This window comes from Diospyros lotus, chromosome 2 (genome assembly GCF_014633365.1).
Source record: "Diospyros lotus cultivar Yz01 chromosome 2, ASM1463336v1, whole genome shotgun sequence".
Classification (NCBI taxonomy): domain Eukaryota; kingdom Viridiplantae; phylum Streptophyta; class Magnoliopsida; order Ericales; family Ebenaceae; genus Diospyros; species Diospyros lotus.
In genome coordinates, this window is record NC_068339.1 from 45,774,844 (window position 1) to 45,796,226 (window position 21,383).

A 21,383-nucleotide genomic window follows, 5' to 3' on the forward strand; every position below is an offset into this window, starting at 1 on the left:
AGTGTCCCCACAGTTTGATTCCGATTCCCAACCTAGTGAACTGGCCATCGCCTACCCCTTCTTCGTCGGCTAATGGACCCACTTCGCTGGCTGCCAAGAACATCGACTTTGATACCAATTGTCAAGCCCTCAGCTTGTGGGCTGGACAATGGAAGGAATTTGATTGAATTCCAAAAAGAAGAATTAATTATTAGGAAGAAAACAAATAGAATGAGGAAGGGAGAAAGAGAAAATGAGAGAGAATGAGAGAGAGAGAAAGGTCATAGAAAGATAGACGAAGGACAAGAGGGTACTTCTCTTATTCAATCCAAGCATAACACTTCCTTCTACAACAACCTACTTAATAGACACATACTCAATTTGTTGGATGGCTAACTGCCATTCCCGCTAGTTACAACAGCCCCTCCAATTAGTTTCCTACGGTTACAACATCTTTTTATTACACTTCTACCCCCCGGGTCATAACAAGAAAGATTTCTTCAAGTGACACACCCGTCTAGACTCCCCTTAAGCAACAAACCCTAAGAAATAAATGTTTTCATTGTGTGATCTACTGATTTTTTTCTCTCCTAAAATTTCTTTTGCAATTTAAAAGAAACTAATTATTTTTCTGTAACTTTTTGTGCTCTGTTTTGCTATAATTTTTTTTCTTTCTTCTAATCTCTTTTGCATTTTGAAGAAACTAATTTCTTTTGCAATTAGAAGAAACTAATTGTTTTTGGTTCTTGCAATGTGTTCAACTGTGATTTTTTCTTTCCTCTAATCTGTTTTGCATTTTGAAGAAACTAATTGTTTTTTGGCAATAATATTAGTTGTTATTATAGGTGGTTAGTTGTTATTTATGATTTTATGAGTTTGCATCATTTTACTTATCCATATCGAAAAGAATAGTGTGTAAGTATTTTATAAGCATTTTGAATAAATGTGTGCCTCATGTGCCTGAGGCTTGCACTTTGCCTTCCACCTTGTGCCTTTGACAATTATGAGTAACACTTATATCCCTTTTGAGTACGAGAGTAACCTAGAAACATACATTTAATTGAGAAAGGAGACAATTTATCATGACCAAGTATGAGAAGATGGACAAAACAAGTAGATCCAAAGATGCAAAGGGGAATAGCTGAATAGAATAGATAGGATCACGAGGAAAAATTAAAGTGTGTGGAATGGATCCATCCAAAACGAAGGATGGCATATGGTTGATTAGATAACAAGAAGTGAGAATAGATGGATCCTAGAAAGAAACATGAAAATGCATACAAAGTAGAAGAGTTTGAGCAATCTCATGACAGTTTCTACATTCCAAATCCTTTAATTCTATCTAATTTTCTTTTTCAATCAGAAATTCTTTCTGTTTGAAATCTTTCCATGATGTGTTATAGACACCTTTAAATTTTAAATTGCTTTGGATTCCAATTCCTAGCATCTTTTGTTTCATTGTCATCCCATGGAGTGCGAGATGATTCTATCTCATGTGCTTGATGATTTCTCACCAAATCAATGATTTCTTCTTGATCCATTTAACTAAATGGTCGGTATAATTGATTTTTGGAATCTTCATTCCTTCTGGTGAATCCTGGTGGTAGTCCTATTGAGAAAGGACTAGAACTAGGATCATTATCTTTTTGGAATGTCTTGATAACCTCCATGAGTTTTTCATTACATTCACATTTTTTAATTTCTTCAATTATTCTATCTGTATCAGATTTTCTATGATTCCAGATTTGTTCTAATATTATTGTTATTTTTTTCCAATTCTTTTTTGAAGTATTGGACTATCTGTTTTATCTACTTTATCTCGTATCTGTAATACAAGATCATAGACTTCTTTAAGCATATCCTTTTGGATATATGCATAAATTGCATCTATCTTAAGGGCTTGCTTATTTACTTCTTCTTTTAATTCCATGAAGGATTAATTCATATTGAATCCTTAATATATTTACTTTTTCTTGGATATCTTTTAGGATATCTTTCATTTGTTGTTTTGTTTATTTATTATCTAATAAAGAAGTTAATTCCTTTCTTAGTTTCTCAGTGTCTTCTTGAGTAGAGAGTCCATTAATCCTGAGATTTATGTCTTCAAGATCTTTTCCTAAATTAAACTTTTCTATCTTTTCTAGAATAAGTTTAATGTCTTGATTATCTTCTATCTTTTCTAATAGAGAGATAATTTATTTTATTTCTTCATCATTAGTTCCGAGACCTTTGATGATTTCTATAATTTTTCTTTCAGATTTTTCAATCTGTCTTTCACTAGATGTTTCATCAATTCTATTAGACACGCAAGGCTCAAAATCTTGTGCTAAAGAGCATGGAGGTTCAAGTCCTCCCAAATGTATTAGAATTATTTTTTCAGTTTATTAAATATTTACGTGTAATATATAAATAGTGTTTGAGTCCTCTTCAAGTCATAATATTGAGAATGCTCATTGAACAAGCAGTTTGGAGGAATCCGCCCGAGGAGGGGCTCGCATTTGATTAGCTAGTTGGTGGGGCAATAGCTTACCAATACTCGATCTATTTCAGCTCTTATCTGTTCAACTGTTAATTCATGTTGTTCAGATATATTCTTCAAATCTTGTTTGAGATTTTTTCTGTCCTGCTCTAGTATTCTTACTAATTCAGTGTTTTGTTTTTTGAACAAGTTTATTAATTGTTCATTCTTCTCTTCCTGAGAAATTTTTTGTTTAAAAATAATATAATCTATGAGATCCATTAGATTATTTATTACTCCATTATCTCCATGATATAAATGTGGAGCATCTGTAAAACAAGGTGAGAGAAAAGCTTGAAACGCCATATAACAATACTCCTTAGCATTATCACTTTGAAGAATATGAATAGAACAACCAAATTAAGTAGTAATCTCATTACAAAAAGTAGTGAACAAAGAAGGCAAACTCAGCACAATCTTTCATTAAGTAGAGCCAAATATAACAAGAATGACCATCAATGAATGTAAAAAAATAAGGGAAGCATTGTCTAGACTTGACTCTACTAGGACCCAAAATATGGGAGTGTACAAGATTGAAAGGAGCATAAGCTCATTTATTAAGACACAACTAGAATAAGAAGAATGAACATGCTCGTCTAGCTTGACAGGACTTGCACTCTAGAATAGTCAATGAAGATAGAGAAGGAACCATCTGCTGAAGAGTGGGCAGGTGAGGATGACCGAGTAGGGAATGAATCTGAAGAGGAGACACCATTGTAGTAGCGCAAGTATTTGCCATAGATGATTGCAAGGCAAGATGGTAAAGTCCCTCAAACTCACACTCGATGCCAATCATCCGTCTAGCACCATGATCCTGCACAAAAACAGAATCAAAATAAAAAAATATATGTCAATGAAGGGACTCAGCGAGGCGGCTAATAAAAATGAGGTTATATGGATAACTAGGAATATTTAATATAGAATTAAGAGAAATAGAGAGAAGTGGATCAACCTTGCCTATACCTGTGGGAATGGTTTTAGAACCATCTGCCACAGTAATAGGAGGAAGGGAAATAAATGAATCAAAGTGAGAAAGTAAAAGATTTATAAATATGTCTAAAGCATTAGAATCAAGAATCCAAGGACTAAGAGAGGCATGTGAAAGACCAGTGTTCTAAAATGCATTAGGCGCTAGTCGGACACCAAGCTGGGGCCTAGCGCCTAGGCCGCCTAGGCAGGGCTTGGGAAAATTGCTGTTTTTTTTTTTTTTAAATTTTTTATGTAATTTGATCCTAATTCTAGAATAAACCTTTAAGAATCTCAAACAATGCTCAATTATTTACACCCAGTAAAATCCAATTGCAAGTTCAATTGTGCACATATCCAACAACTAGCTGCAAACCCTAGAATCCTATCAAGACACAAATTTCTTGAGAAGAGCTACAAAAATGATGAAAGAAGCTTCAAACCTAGAAAGAGCTGAAAATCAAAGCTAGGCCTCGGCTCGTACTGGAGCAAGAAGAGGGAGAACTGGCAGCGAGAGCGTGGTTAAGAAGGACGATTGGCGGCGGCAGTGGCGACGAGAGAGAGAAAGCGACGGGACGATTGGCGGCGAAGTGACTAAACCGGCAGGGAGATGGGCAACAAGAACGTGGTTGAGAAGGACGATTGGCTGTAGTGGCGGTGATGAGAGAGAGAAAGTGACGAGACGATTGGCAGCGACAACGACAACGAGAGAGAGAAATCGACGAGTCCACGAGAGATGAACCCAAACCACAACAAGAGGATATAGATGGGAAAGGGGAAATCCAAATGCGTCTGGGCGACCCAGGCGGCGCCTGGGGTTGATTAATCGGGCCCGACGCCTAGGGGTGTCGATTTACACGAAATCGCGGTGGCCAGAGGTCGCCTAACGCCTCGACGGCCACCTAGGCCACATTTTAGAACATTGTGAAAGACATATACAAGAATTACCAATAGATGACACAATGGAGGAATAAGAAGCCTGGGCAATAAAAACTACAAGAGAAGATGCCTGCGGAGCTACCTACAACTAACAGTATACAAGAATGACCAATAGATGACACAGTGGAGGAATAAGAAGCCTGGGTAACATAAATAGTATAATTAGGGGCTGGTCTCTCAGTATGAGTAGAAGTATCAGGCACCACAGACTACTTCTCTGTACTTTGCAACATTGACCTTAGGAGGCTGACCATTGAGAACATAACAAGTGTAATACCCCAAGAGCCCAGAGAATGGTAGTATATGTCGAGGATAAGTAAGGAAGGAAACAACACTACCTGGATACCTTTTGGGTTGAATGTAGGCAAAAAACTCTCGGGTTAAGCGTGGTTGAGCTGTGATAGCTCAAGGATGGGTGACCCCCTTGCAAGTTCGCGTAGGCCCATTAGGGTAAATTGTTCTGGTCCTTCCTATCGCTCGATACGGGATGTTACAGGTAGTATCAGAGCTGACCCGGGTTGTGTGTTGGAACCGTGTACTAGCTAAAGGCTGGGGTATTGGACCAGGGACACTGGACGGGGGAGAGCTGGGACCAGTTGTAAGGTCGCATGACGAAAATGTCTTGTGCTCAAAGGGGGGGGGGGGGGAGAATGTAATATCCCAAGAGTTCAGAGAAAGGTAGTATATATCTAGGATAAGTAAGGGATGAAACAACATCAGCTGGATATCTTTTGGGCTGAATGTAGACAAAGAACTCTCAGGTTAAGCGTGCTTGTCTTGGGAAGTTTAAGGATGGGTGACCCCCTAGGAAGTTTGCGTAGGCCTATCAGGGTAAGTTATTCTGGTCCTTCCTATTGATTGATGTGGAATGTTACAACAAGTCTCCTTATAATGACACGGGTGATGATAGGAATAACAAGAAGGCAGTTTACCACTCTGGGCCATGTCTAGCACCTCTACCACGGCCACCACCAGAACTTGACTCAGAGGAAGAGCCATGAGTTTGAGAAGCAAGAACAGACTGCTCTCCAACTGAAGCCTCAGAAGAGGTCTGTGTGCTAGGAAGAATCCTGACAAATACCTCTTCCATAGTAGGTGCAGCTGGACTACTTAAAATCTGAGCACGAATCCCCTTCATATCAGCCCCAAGATCAGCTAGCGTAAGCATCATAAACAATTTATCTCTTTGTTTCTTCTGCTGAGCAAGATCAGCTGTAACAGGGAGCATAGCATTAAAATCTGTCATAGCAGACTGGATTCAACCCAAATAAGTAGTCACATCTGAATCTCCCCTCTGAATGATAGTGTATAGATGCACTATATCATTAATGTACAGTTACTGTGCATGAGACAAATATCAAAACAGGTCTTAACACAAAATAGGAGGACTAAATCAGCATCTATTGACTGCCACAGCAATGTAACCAACTGTGCATCCACTCTATCCCATAAATTCCTATCTGATTCAGCTATATCAGATAGCTGTTTAGTTAGATGATCACTTACACCATTTTCTAGACAGAGGCAGACCAGGAAAGATAATTCTTGCCTTTCAATTTATCAGTTGTAATGGCAGGAATACCAGAAAATGATGGTACAGTTACAGAAGAAGATGAACACACCACTTCATAGCTCATACCTGAGACAATAAAATTGACTGATTGGGAATCACCTGAGACAGAATCCTGATGCGAAATCTCAGATTAAAGAAGAATCAACAGATCAGATGAAGAAGCGACCCGACCACTTCAGAGCAGATCTCGTGAATTTCAAATCTACAGATCATATCGTGCCAGTTCTAGATCAGATCGCAACTCAGTTCTAGGTCTGATCAGATTGCCACCTCTTATTACGGAAGTTCAGATTGATTACTGAACCAAGACTGATCTTTCACTACAGAACAGATCAAGTAACACAGAGACCCTAGGTTATGAACTTCTCTCATGCTATGGCTTTGATACCATGTGAAGAAGAGAGAGAGGGAATGATATGAAGGGAAAAAAGATGATCTAAATCCTCTATTCACTATTAGGTTTATATACAAGTCAAAACAAACTCACTCTGTACAACCAAGAGAAATAGCACTATGTACAACACTAGTAAGCTACATCCTTCTAACACTCTTTCATATGGATTACATCCCAAACACTCTCGAGGCTCCTCCTTTGTCAAGTGTGCAACTAGGATAATCAATAGATATATAGTTAGCTAAACATTGGGGACTTGAGGCAAACTAATTTTGGATGAGGTGCACTGAGCCCAGTATACTGTGCACCTTGGAGCTACTAAGATGTATACGGATCTCAAAGAAATGTATTGGTGGCCGAGGATGAAGAAGAGTGTGGCCAGACATGTGGCTAAATGTGATACCTGCTAAGGAGTCAAGATCAAACATTAGAGGCAGACAGGAAAGTTACAACCATTAAACATTTCCAAGATGAAATGGGGATGTATTGTCATGGATTTCATGACGACTCTACCCAAGTGTTCGAATGGGAATGATGTAATATGGGTGGTGGGTGTGGACCGATTGACAAAGTCAGTGCACTTCTTACTTGTGAAGGTTGAGAAACCTTAGCATCACCAAATAGTGCTAACTCAATGATATGACACCATGATTGATTTGCTACTAGGCAATGTAGAAAAAGATGATCCAACATTTCTCCAAAATTCTTTCTCATGAAGTACGTATTGACCAAGATGTGTCTCTCCTTTCTTAGAGTATCAATAAAAAGATATAGCCATGTGTCCTAGTCCAAGAAAAAAAAATGGCCACTCTGGCTGGTGCTATTCTCCAATTGACCTTTGAAGAAAACTCAAATTTTCCATGAATTACGGTATGGAAAATCTGGATGGTAGAGGTTCCTCCCTTGATTGGTTGCCATGACCAACTGACCTCCCTCTTCCTAGAAAGGGGCAAATGTGGGAACATTGTCAAGAATATGGTTGCCATGACCAACTGACCACCCTCTTCATTATCTGTTGGCTCATTTGCAAATCTATAGCCACTTGCAAGCAGGGTTTTGTTGAACAGGCTTAGCTTTCCGATTCTGATTCCAAGACCACCTCCATTAGGAGGTTTACAAATCTTATCCCATTTTATTAGATGATGCTTAAATTTGTTTTCTAGCCTACCACACAAGAAGTTGGCCAGTAATTTCTCTAGTCTTATAACTACTAACACAGTGGCCATCGACAGAGACATCTTGTACATGGGAACCCAATTTTGCAGCCCAAGCCAAAGTCTCGTGCCTAATTACAAGGCCCATTGGAATCAAATAGCTCTTTTCTAAGTTGGCAGGTACTTAAGAAATTATTGGAGAGAATTCTCTTATATTACATAAAAGAATGGTACCATCCACAAAGGAAATGTGACATGAATCTGTACTCTTCCTAAAACCAACCCTCCCAAGTTTTCAAGCTTCTTTAGCTGAGACTGTCAACCTCCATAACCAGGATAAACAAGAAAGGGAAAAGTGAATTCTCTTGGCATAGACTTCTGGACATCTCAAAGAAGTCTTTTGAAATCCCATTTACCTATACTTAGAAGTTAATGGTAGGCATACAACATAGATCTCACTCCCTAAACTTAACCCTAAATCCCATCCTTTCCATCACAAACTGCAAAAAGGGGCTAGCATGCATGATTTTAAACTTTCTCCACATCTAGCCTACAAATTACTTCAGGCTCCTTTCTAGACAATGTAATATTCATGCACTCCTTGGTCACATTGGTAGCAATAAACAAGCAATAGCCCTTGTATCATCAGTGAATTTTGCAGAATTCACACCGCCATCATCAGATTTCCCTGAAAAACCAATGAATATGACTGTAACAGGAACCATTGACTGTCGTCAATCCACTGGCATAATGGAGAACCTTTTGAAACCATCAACGCCATCTTTGGTGTTGGTCGACCACCAGCCACACAAGACTACACAAAATTTGATGATGAGTTTTTCAAGCAAGGGGTGAATGATGAGAAACTAGAATCATTAAATTTTTAGTGTTTGATATTAGGATTTAGGTCTTATTTGAATTTTGGAATTTAGATTTTAGATTTAGATTTAAGATTTTTATGACTTTTATTGGTTTTATTAGTATAATTATAGCTAAGGTAATTATGATAGGATATTTGGTTATTTATCTTATTTTATTTAGATTCTTAGATTTTATGTTTGATTTATTTTATTAAGATAATTGTAGTTAGAGTGATTATCGTTTAGTTAGGATTTCAGTCTATAGATAGGCTTATGATGTAATTAGAAATTAGCACTTTTGATTGATATTGAGCACAATTGATGATTTTGTTTTGAAATCTCTCTTTTTCCTCTCATTCTCTCTATTCTTTTCAACTTCTGTTCTTTCCCCAATTTCTCGTCCTCTTCTTCGATCTTCGGCACTTTTCTTGGCTGTCCTGCATCAACAACATTTAAAATCTGCCATCCCTCTACAAAAGCATTATGTGGCTCAGAAACAACCAAGCCTTGTCCAACCTTTTGGCCAATACTTCTAATAATTTGGAGACACTATCCACCTGACTGGGACTGATAGGTCTAAAATCTTATTAACTCTGATGACCCTCCTTTGGTATGAGCACAATGAAAGAGGCATTAGAACTCTTCTCAAATGTCACATTCTCATGAGAGTTGGTCAAGGTAGCTTCATTACCTACAACAGGCCAACAATGTTAAATGAATGCCAAAATGACCCATCTGGAGGACCAGGGACTTTGTCCCCATTACAACTGTTGATGGCTGCCTGAGGCCCCTCCACTTCAAAGGGTCTTCCGCTTCTTAAACTTCCAACATAGATTTGAACTGAAGGCCTAGTAAGTAAAGTCTCAATACCTCTTCTTACATGTGGAGCCTTCTGTAGTACTCAACAACACCATTATACATTAGATTCTCATGCAACACCTCTTCTCCTCTCAGAATTAAACTCCCAATATGGTTAATCCTTCTATGCAGCATTTGCCATCTCGCAGAAAATTTAGGCCCTGTTCAGTTATAGAAAACAGTTTCTGTTTTTCAACTCCAATTTTCTATTGAATAACTGAACCTCCCATTAGAAAATTTAGGCCCTTTTCTTTTCAGTTTTCTAATTTTTCAACTTTATACCATGAGTTAGGAAACATCCTTTTTGATGTTTTCTCTATTTTCTGAAAATGAATGCAAGGACTTTTTGAAACATAAAATGTTAGGACATCTTTAGTTATAAAATTGGAGTCGAAAACTAAAAAATGTTTTCTAAAACTATATGGACCTCAGTTTTTCTGCCTCCTTCCTTGATATAAGAAATGTTCTAGATTTTTGCTTCAAACTTATCTCCTCAAATATCAAAATATCCACGCCTTCCCTTTAAAGTCTGCTCATGGCATATATACTTCCTCAGAGAGCAATATTCTCCTGTTTCAAAAAGGATTTTTATAAACTTTTGGTTCCCGTATTCCTCAAAATGCCATGTTACTATTTTTCCATTTCCTTAATTTCAGTTGACATGAGCATCATCTGGTTTGTGCTCTGTTTAATTGGAATTTCATCAGCCTAGAGTATAGGGGATGCATTAGTCTGTATAATCATTTAAGTTGGTGAATATTTGATGCTATTAAATATCACCATTGATGAATCAATGTACAAGCCCTGCATTTAATTCAGTACTTCAGAATTTGATTGGGTCAGAATTTAGCATATCATTCCGAAGTGTGAACTCTAAGTGGATGTTATTGTGGCCATGCCTCCTCAAGTATCTTATATTGTTGGGGAATTTCTTATCTGGACAATAAGTCCTGGAGAACTGCATATGCATCTTTCGCTGATTATATTGAGTTTTTGAATGAATTTTCTGAGTTTAACCAGTTCAAGTTATTACAATGCACATTATGCTGTTTTGTTGTCTTGAACTATTTATCTCAGTATTCTTTTATATCAATGAAATAGTTGTGGTGCCAGAATAACATGTTTTAACAAATATTTTTAGTGGCATTTTTATGACCATCCCATATGACTCATTGCAGGTAACTACATTTGCTTGCAGCTTGGCAAAGCATCGCAATTCTTCAACTCTAGAAGCCAAAGATGTGTTGCTGCACCTAGGTTTGTGCTTGTCTATTCATCTGTGTATTTGTGTTGTTGCATATGAGAAAAGTCAACTATTCAAAACTTAGAACATACTGATTTGCAAGTACCGATCTCATTGAGCAATCTTGGAAAGAGAGTTATGCTACCTTGTTACATAGGATTTTTTCTTTTATCATGTGTTTCTTTTTTCAATTTATAAACTTGTATTCTTAGCTGACCCCATATAGTGGTACACAGGCTTGGTATGTTGCTGTTTAAAACATGTATTGTTGCACAGTTCATAATCTATGTTCTTATGTTTAAGGCCAGATATTTGTCTGGAACAATTTTTGATATTTGGTTTGATGCATCATATTCAGCAAAATCCATTAATGCTTATGGGCCACTCCTTTTCCTCAAATATAGTTTTGCTATCATTTGAGGCTGCTACTCCACAGTGTACATAAAATTGAAGTGTAATGGTGGAATATTTGGTAGAAAAGGTGATATAAAAAGTGGGCAAAGTTAATGCTCTGCCATCACCACCAGCTTTAATCCTATTAGGTGGGATTATGCTTTGTGTTGGAAAAATTATCTTATGGTCATGGGCCTGGCGTATGCCCCCATGTAGCGCTCGCTTGCCCATGCAAGGCCAGCCTTTTTCCCTTGGTGACAAGCATGTGACTCTTTTAACAAGGCATCTAGATAGAAGCAGACCTGCGCTCACAGCCGTTTGGTTAGTAAACCTGCAGGAACCTGGAAACGCCCATGGCATATGGCTGGCCCTCAGCATCGGGGTGTCATGGGCCATGACACTTATGCTCTGAGATGAGAGGCATATGCTTGAGAGAGAATTTGTCCAAAGTACTTAACACAGTAGTGGAATGGATCCTCCCTACCAAAGTGGTGGAAAGGGTTCCATTACAATCCAAAATGAGTAAATTGGACCTGCTGGATTTTTATTTATTTTTATTTTTTTTACTTTATTAGTTTGTGCCATGAATATATCCTCCATTATTTCAAGGAATAGAATTATGTAAAAACTTTGTAATTTCTTTTCCCTAAAAATCATAGCTTCATTATCTAAAAAAAAAAAAAAAAGAAAAACAAACCCAGTTTCTAAAATTTCCATTTAGTTTGCATTTATCATTCATAAAGTCTAGAATTCCCTGAAGGCTTCCCATTCTATGATGTTTAGAGCACTAGAAAATCTCTCTGCTAAACTGAATTCCAAAACTCTTTGAAATGATCAACACACAGATGTGTGCACATTAGATGAAATGGAGGTTATTGATGTGTTTATGTAATGATGTTCCTTGGGTTTAAATGCTAGTTTATTTATCTCATGTAAATCAATATTTGGGCAGTAAGAGTATTGGACTTTACTATTCTGATGATATGCACTTCATCCTTTACATGCTAAATCATTTCCTATTTCTCAAACTCAAAGTAAATTGGAGTATCAATTTAACTGAAGAAGATCATCTGCAGAGAAAAACTGGAATTTGACTGTTCCTGGTTTCTCAAGTGAAGAGAGAAAATATCAACACAATCAGGTAAGCTTCTAAACTTATTTACGAGATTTTGTCACACATGTGGTAGGTATGTTTGCATTAGTATAACTAAAAATTTGTTTATAATATTCCATATGGCACTCGATTGTGAAAATTTAGAAGTTTCAACCAGTTTAAGACCAATATTAGAAAATTTAAACATGTTTTAATCTATTATAAAATATTACATGGACTCTTTCAATTATCGCTCTTCAATTGTCCTTGTATGTTGGTGTTCAATTACATGAGGGTAACTGTAAAAACTGGAAGTTCTTGTTCCTCCTTTTTTCACTACTCCAATCCGAGAGAATAGATTACAATATATACATAAACATCCGCTAAGATTTCCTAAAAAATCTCCTAGACTTTAGCTTCTAGATATTAGGATGAGGACTCCAAAATTTTAGGACTAGATTATACACTAGATTAATTCATAAGATGAACAAAATATATGAACAGATAAATAAGAAGATAACTCCAAAGTTGATAGACTCTTCTTCCAGATAAGATGATAATATTCAGCAGCCCATTCTTCATTCTCAGCACTAGTAGATAGAAAGCATGTAAGAATTGTGATGCGCAGCTGGAATTCTACAGTAACTTTATGAATTCATGTTAACCTTTGTACTCAAATTTCATAGTTAGGCCATGTTCGTTTGCCAATACTTTGTCACACTAGATTTTTAGCTATCCTGTCTTGTTGCAGGGTTGGAGTGGATTGGCTGGTGTTTGAATACCAAAATACTATTACTGTGGGTTACACAATATACATAATTTGCTATTAATTATTGTATATGTTGGAAGAAGATAAGGGAGAATGAATGGCACGGGAATGCAGATCAAGATAACAGAAAAAATCCAAACTAAGGGATAAGAAAGAATAAGGATAAATCAGTCTCGAAATATCCAAATTCTTGCTAATCTAAATCTGTAAATTAGATAGCTAAAATGTTGTAATCTACTCCTATAAAATAGGAGAATAATTAGGAAAGTATTTTTTGCAGATTTTTTAGGAGTTTTTTGTATCTAAGTCCCATAGATCAATGAATCATTCATGGTGAAATGTTTCATAATTCTTCTACCTAATTCTTTCATGGTATCAGAGTCACGTTCTTGTGGCACCCGATAGCTTGTGTTCTATTTTATATAGGACTCCTAAGCTCACGGTATGGCTGAGAATCAGTCAGCTAGCGAAACTTCCACCACTAATCCTCTTCCAATGAAGAATACTCAAGTTCCAATTACTCCAACAGTCCTTGATAGCCATTCCCTCCAAATCACTTTACACAAGCTGAATGGAACCAACTCCAGAGAGTGGTCCCAATCAGTTCTGCTGGTAGTTCGAGGAAAGGGAAAAGTAGGCTATCTAACAGGAGATATTTTAAAGCCAAGCCCCGAGTCAGCAACCTATGGTGTATGGGAGGCAAAGAATGCCATTGTTATGGCTTGATTGGTTAATTCTATGGAACCCAAGATTGGAAGAACCTATCTATTCTACAAGACATCTAGTGAAATTTGGAAAGTTGTCCAAGAGGTCTACTCAGACCTTGAAAACATAGTCCAAAATTTTCAAATCCGGTCAATCATCGAACCGCAAGACAAGGTATTAATTTAGTCATTGAATACTACAATACTTTAACTGAATTATGGCAGGAGATGGACCTTTTCTATGAGATTACATGGGAGTGTTCTGTGGATGGAAGCAAATATGACAAGATGGTGGAGAAAGAAAGGGTATTTGACTTCCTACATGGCCTAAACTCAGATTTAAATGAGGTAAGAGATAGATTACTTGGGACAAAGCCCTTCCCATCCATGAGAGAGGTGTTGGAAGAATATGAGGCCTGAAGAGTTCCGAGGCATGAAAGGTGGCATACATGGTATGGATTAAACTCCTAGATTAAGGAGGAGTTCTGGAAGATAATGCTAGCTAAAATCTAGGAGTGTTTTCAGATATTTATCATGTATAGTTTTAGTTTAAATAGATATTATCTACTGCTGTAAAGTAGGAGAGTTTTTAGGAGATATCTTTGAAGAGATTATAGGAGATTTTTTAGGACTTTTGCTGTATAAATTCTTCCTAAAAGCTGATGTATGATTTATGGGTGAAAGATTTATTTTTACCCTAGTTATTTCTTCAAGAGGTTTTTGCTAAAGTAAGATGAGAAGAGAGTAGGAAGAAGGTGATGTTACCTGCATCAGGACATTCCAACAAAGAGGTATATACTCAAAACGATGCCCTGAATATTTCACATATAAGATTTCCTACCACAACTAAAGGGGAGGTCCAAAAGGATAAACAGTGGTGTGACCACTGCAATAAGTCCTATCATACTAGGGAAACTTGCTAGAAGATCTATGAAAAACCAACAAATTGAAGCTAATGAATCAGTGAAAGGGAGGTCAGTCTACATACATGGTAGAAGCTAAAAAAGGGAATTCAACTAATGTCACTTTAACAACTGATCAATTGGAGGCTTTATAGTAGTTACCAAGCCAAACTAAAGTGAATAAGGTTGAAAGTGTAGACAATACTAATCCGGTGGTATCCCTGGCAAAACAAGGTACTACAAATTACTCTCTACTCTCTCAAAAGTTTTCTACAAACTTTTGGATCATAGACACAGGAGCATCAGATCCCATAACAGGTTCTCTTAAAATTTTATCCAAATATGAACCTTGTGATCAAGGCATTGCTGTTTTTATAAATGATGGTACAACCTCCTTAGTCCAAGGAAGAGGGATAGCTTACATAGCAGGCTTAAGCTTAAAATCAGTACTTTATGTACCTGATTTAAAATGAAACCTGCTTGCTATCAGTAAGTAAATTAACCAAATAAAGGGGTTGTTTAGTAGCATTCTTTCAATCTCATTGTGTTTTTCAGGACCTTTCATCAGAGAAGATGATTGGTAGGAGAAGGGAGGACTTTATCAGATTTCAAGACTTGATCATCCTACTGAATTTAGGTCATCTATTCAATCCTCTTTGGCTACTGTGTTGGAATCTAAAATAATGCTATGGTATCTACGATTAGGACATCCTAGTTTTGAGTATCTTAGGGTTTTGTATCCTTCTCTTTCTAGCAATAAAATTCAGAATTTCCATTGCGAACATTGTATCCTTGCAAAACAAACCAAGAACTTACATCCAAATCATATCTATAAACCCTCAAAACCATTTCATTTAATTCATAGCGATATTTGAGGACCAACTAGGACCCCCAATCTAACTAACACTCGATGGTTTATCACATTTATAGGTGAACATACAAGAGTTAGCTAGGTGTTCCTACTGAAAGACAAATTTGAAGCCTATCTTGTTTTCAAAAGGTTTCATCAAATGGTTCAAAATGTCTTTCAATCATCTATTCATATATTGAGATCTGATAATGATTGACAATATTTTTCTAATGAATTCAATCAGTACCTAACCAAACATGGTATTATTCACCAAAGCTTATGTTCTTATAATCCCCAACAAAATGGGGTAGCTAAAAGAAAGAATCACCATCTTCTTAAGACAACAAGGGCCCAAATGTTTACTCAATCAGTTCCAAATGCCTATTGGGGAGAAGCTATTCTTACAGCAGTCTATCTCATCAATAGACTTCCTTTAAAAATCCTGGAGTTTAAAACTCCCTTAAAGGTCCTTCTTGAATCTTTCCCTCATCATACTAGAGTTCTAAACTCCCTCTCTCCTAAGGTTTTTGGATGTATGATTTTTGTACACAAAAACCAGCTTACTCAATCCAAATTGGACCCAAAAGCACTCAAGTGCACCTTTGTTGGATACTCTCCTACTTAGAAAGGATATAAATGCTATAATCCCACTACCTAGAAATTTATTGTGTCTTATGATGTCTCTTTTATCAAGCATCAACCGTTTTTTCAAGACAACTCTTTGTAGGGGAATACCTCCAATACAAAAGATTATTGGAATCCAGTTATGCCTATACCTGTTTTTTCTTCTCCTATTTCATCTCTTACTCCATTACCTGCTCCTGTCCTTAATCCTAAAACATCTCATGCTATTCTTGAATCTAGTTTAGATTCTATTCTTCCAGCCCTAAGCCATCAAGGTGGATAGAAAGAGAACACCAAAATTCAAGAAGATGATTAGGTCCAAAATAAACCACCATTGATGGTTTATTCTAGGAAGCCTTGTGATCCTCAGTCAACCAAATTATCTAATCCGGAGATAAGTCAAGAAAATGTGGCTGCAAGAGATGAGGCACTGAACAGTCTAGAAGATGAAGGGGGTAATAAAGAAGATGATCTAGGTATCCCAATTGCACTAAGGAAAGGGATAAGATCATGCACAAAACACCTTATTTCAAATTATTTGGGATACTCAAAATTATCTTCTCAATTCAAATCATTTACTGTCAGTCTTGATAGTGTTGCTATTTCAACAGACATTTATCATGCACTATGGGATGAAAAGTGGAAGGCAACGGTCATGGAAGAAATGTAAGCTTTAGAAAAGAATGATACTTGGGAAGTTGTGAGGCTACCAGATGGAAAGAAAATAGTAGGCAACAAGTGGGTGTTCATTGTGAAATATAAATGTGATGGGAGTATTTATAAGTACAAGTCTAGACTTGTTGCCCAAGGATTTACACAAACTTAGGGCTTGGACTACAAGGAAATGTTTGCTCCAGTAGCTAAGCTAAATTCCATTCGAGTATTATTATCCTTGGCAGTAAATCTAGATTGGAGACTACATCAATTAGATATCAAAAATACTTTCTTGAATGGTGAGCTGGAAGAAGAAATCTATATGAGAAGTACCACCTAGTTTTGAGGAAAATGACACAAGAGGGAAGGTATGTAAGCTAAAGAAATCATTGTGTGGTCTTAAACAATCTCCTTGGGCATGGTTTAAGAAATTTAGTGATACTCTACCTAGCTTGGATACAAGCAAGGGCAGACATATCACACTCTCTTCACAAAGATAGAAAATGATGGAAGAAGAACAATTTTGATAGTCTATGTAGATGATATCATCATCATGGGAGACAACAACCAAGAGATTAAAAAATTAAAGCATCAAGTGAGGGAAACATTCAGGTAAAGGAATTGGGAGAATAAAGATACTTCCTTGGATTGGAAGTGGCTAGAAGCAAGGAAGGCATTTTCATATCTCAAAAGGAAATACACCTTAGATCTACTAAGACCCTAGAGCCCAATTGGAAGAATAGAGAAGAGAAAGAAGAATATCAGGTTGATAAAGGAAGATATTAACACCTAATAGGCAAGTTCATCTACCTATCTCACATAAGGCCAGATATTGTATATGTTGTAAGCATTATTAGCCAATTTATGCATTTACCCACTAAAAGACATCTTGGAGTAGCTTATCATATGCTTTGGTATCTCAAAGAAATACCTGGAAGGGGTTAATGTTCAAGAAAAATCAGGATAGAGGAATCAGTGGCTATGCAACTTTAGATTAGGCAGGTTCTATTGAGGATGGTAGATCCATATCAGGGTATTGTACCAAGTTGTGAGGAAATCTAGTTACATGGAAAAGTAAGAAACAGTAAGTTGTTGCTCGTAGCAGTGAAGAAGCTGAGTATCAAGCCACTGCTCAAGGGATTTGTGAAATAATATGAATAGAAAAATTGATGAAGGATCTATCTATGCCTATATCCTCTCCTAAACTACTCTACAGTGACAACAAATCAGCTATCAGCATTGTAAACAATCCAATACATGACTGGATGAAACATGTCAGAATTGATAGGCACTTTGTCAAGCAAGAGATGGAAAGAGGAGACATAAGACTCACTTATGTTCCTACTGAAGATCAAGGAGCATATATCTTGACTAAAGCAATGCAAAAACAAGGTTTTGAATCACTTAAAGGCAAGATGAGAATGATTTGACATCTATTCACTAACTTGAGGGGAGTGTTAGAAGAAGACAAGGGAGAATGAATGGCACGGGAATGCAGATCAAGATAATAGAAAAAATCCAAACTAAGAGATAAGAAAGAATAAGGATAAATCAGTCTCGAAATATCCAAATTCTTGCTAATTTAAATCTGTGAATTAGATAGCTGAAGTGTTGTAATCTACTCCTATAAAATAAGAGAATAATTAGGAAAGTTTTTTGCAGATTTTTTATGAGTTTTTTTGTATATAAGTCCCATAGATCAATGAATCATTCATGGTGGAATGTTTTTCATAATTCTTTTACCACTGTGGTTCATAAACGAACATTCAACTCATGGTTCAAACTGTAAAATGCGTGTTCACTGAATTTAACTGCAATGTGCCCATACATAGCATAGTGGGTAAGAATTCCTGCAAATTACACCAACTCAAAAACTTAATTGCACTTTAACCTTGTAGGTTACCAGAAAAAGACTTGGCTGCCTGCAGTTCAGAAATTGACAAATGATTCTGTTACTGCTAGTGACAATGGCTATCTTACTGACTTAGTGTAAATCGGTGAATAGCAGTAGAAGAGAGAAAAAGCTAGGCAGAACAGAGGGAAGAAAGAACAGAGAAAAACAGAGAGAGAGAAACAGAGAGATTGAATTTCAATGATGATTCTCGATAATCCTTCCTGGAAGGTCTAGGAGGGATATATATACCTCCTAGCATGGGTGCTGCCATAGCAGATTCCCCTTACGAGCGGTTATAACAACCGGTTTTGTCTTATTCTAGCCCATGCACGTGGGCTCTCCCTAGAATATTCTCCTAGTAACAAAGTATTACAGCTGAAAATTAAAACAACAAACTACAATAAGCAATAACAGTAATAAAGGAAATAACAATTACAGCATTAAGGAAAAATTTTAAAAATAACAAAGAATAAGTCGTCGTATGTGACAGATTCCTGCCCAGAAAATCAATTCCAATTATTTCCTCTCCTCTTCCTCCCTCATCCCCATCCCTTTGCCACCCCTGGCCCAATCTTTCCTGCTTGAAAGGTCCTTCCATAATGGTCATGCTTGTTGTGTTACCAATTCACTGGACAAGAGGGGATTGTGTGTTCACTTTTGGATCATATAGGGGTTTCATGATTTCTGCTTAAACCATGTGTATGGGAGTCATTTAACCCCTATAATATAATTCCACTTATACTACGTATGGTATGAATTTTTTAATTTATTTTATCCCAATTCACGTGTCATTGTATGTACCAGATTAGTACTGATATATGTTTACATAATGGGAAAAAATTCATTCTTAATTTTATCCCACATTTAGTCTGGTACAACTGAGCAAACGTTCCTCGTCCACTCCATTGTGGTCTCTTACTGGGATTCTTTGTGTAGTCCACTAAATAAATGCATCCTCGGATCCTGTAACTTTAAAGATGTTTGGAGAAGAAATTGACGTTCAATGGTAAAAAGAGTTTCTAACTTAGATGTGAGATAGAGATCCCTTTATCATAAATTCATGTTATCTAGTACATCTTAATTGATAACAGTATCTTATGATAGGATGTTAAACAATGTAAATTACATTAAATGTTCACAAAATGCACAACTTTGAGTACATTCCTCTATACGATTTGAAGAAGTCTGATGCCTAGACATAGCTTCATTTCTTACTCTGTACTTGGTTCTTGTAATGTACCCCATTTTGTTTGTGAACGTTTTTATGTAATTTAACTAGTTATGCTTACTAGATTTCATGGCTCATTCTGGTTTATTGCTTGATGGTTTTGGACATTCCGAGTGTGTTCTTCAAGGATTCCAGATACAATTTAAGTAGTTATACTTGTGATTTCGTGGCTCATCCTGGTTTATTACTTTGGAGATTCTGGGTGTCTTCTCCATGGATTCCAGATGCATAGAGATGCTGCTTGTTATATGTCTGATTGAATCATATATTTATAATGATTTTAAAATGTTTGTGCAGCCATCAAGTGATCTTCACAAGAAGCGTCTTGACTTGGTGAGCGAAATTTTTCATATTTGCCTTTCATCTGTCTTCTTTCATGTGGTTTTAGAACTTATCATCAACATGAATATCGGTGTCAGATACACTCGATGATGGAGTCCTCCCACTCAGAAGCAAATGTTAGTAGTGCTAAAGAGACACCTGGGCAGGGGGTCATTGACCCAGCTAATACCAACCAGCCAATGAGACCTTCCCCAAGTTCTGATCAGTTGGCTTCACAACCCAATACTTCTCAAATCCTGCAGCAAATAACTCGATTTTGAGAAGTATGTTTTCATTTTCATCCGGTCGCATTGCTGGATGGGTATAACCGCGTAGACCTTGTTGATTAGTATCCTGGGCTTCCTGGTAAATAGGTTGTTGCTTTCTTTCATAAATTAACGTCATTTATTCATTTTGTATAGGTGGAAAGCATCCATCAGAGACTGGACCATTAGCTTGCTGCTCTATCTCCAATTGGGTGGACCTAATTTGCCCTTGAATGTTGCTGCTGGTATATTATTCAGATGGATGTCTTTAGTCTCAGAGCACCCTATACACATGATCTCATACGAAAGGATGGAAAAATGCTATCTCAGTTCTTTTGTGTGTCCAAAGGTAAAATTATGAACCGAGGTTCTACCAACCAGCCAGAATGTGACTTAGGATAATGCAGTATTGCATCTACACAACATTATAGATGGTTCTGAAGTCTCTGTAAATAGTTTTTTAAAATGGTTTGGAACAAATAGTCTCTTTTTTTTTGGTTAAGTAAATGAATAGGCTCTTCATCCTGACAGAATGATATTCAGGTTGCATATTTTCTAATGCTCTTTGATTATGATTTATTGTTCATTTGGATGTCACAATACAATATTCCTGAAATGGGAAGACATGAAATCCTAGGTTTCTAATAGGGGGGTTTTAAGGATTAAAATTGTTCTTTTGCATTGTTTCAAGAATCTATTTCCGATTGAAGTTAGGAGGGTAACTGAGATTGGAGTAAGTCTATCTGAAGGTCCTCCGTTGCCTCGTCTGCAAGATGAACTCTGATTCCTTTTCTTTCTTCATTTTATTTTTCTCTAGTTCTGTGCTTTGTTGAGCTATTTTGCCTGTTTTCTTTGAGGTTGGTGAACGGCCTACAATTCCATTCTTAATGGATTTGGTTTTTCCTTTTTCTGGGTAACTGAAGCTGTATGATCTTTTAATCCAGATTGCTTGCTTAAGTGTTCCTGGCCTATTCTGTGTTATTACTTTGCTGTTTTAAAATTTAAGAAAAAGAGAACGGTCCCTCCTTGCAGGCTCTGGGAATGATTAATTGTGGTAGTCTTACCTTGTTTTGCGCATGTGTGCTCAAGTCGCATTGAGGCTGTTACACGACGTTAGTTTTGAAAAAATTTCATTTCATTTTCGTGTTGGTTGCAATATAGGGTTTAGGGCTTGTGAAGCTGTCCCCCCCCCCTCTCTTCC

The 21,383-nt window shown here is 36.9% G+C and overlaps 1 protein-coding gene across 5 annotated transcripts in view; it reads left to right on the forward strand.

Moving 5' to 3' along the window:
- LOC127794254 (transcription initiation factor TFIID subunit 12b) overlaps window positions 1-20,850 on the forward strand; it is a 43,403-nt gene extending 22,553 nt beyond the window's left edge. For 3 of the 5 annotated variants that reach the window (XM_052325200.1, XM_052325202.1, XM_052325203.1), the window contains exons 5-9: window positions 10,420-10,498; window positions 11,954-12,018; window positions 19,893-19,928; window positions 20,015-20,238; window positions 20,339-20,850. In XM_052325200.1, the coding sequence (XP_052181160.1) occupies window positions 10,420-10,498; window positions 11,954-12,018; window positions 19,893-19,928; window positions 20,015-20,197 (363 nt within the window). In that variant the 3' untranslated portion in view covers window positions 20,198-20,238; window positions 20,339-20,850. The remainder of the gene's footprint in view (window positions 1-10,419; window positions 10,499-11,953; window positions 12,019-19,892; window positions 19,929-20,014; window positions 20,239-20,338) is intronic. The other 2 variants (XM_052325201.1, XM_052325204.1) reach the window with 2 other exon arrangements.
- The last annotated feature ends 533 nt before the right edge of the window (window positions 20,851-21,383 follow it).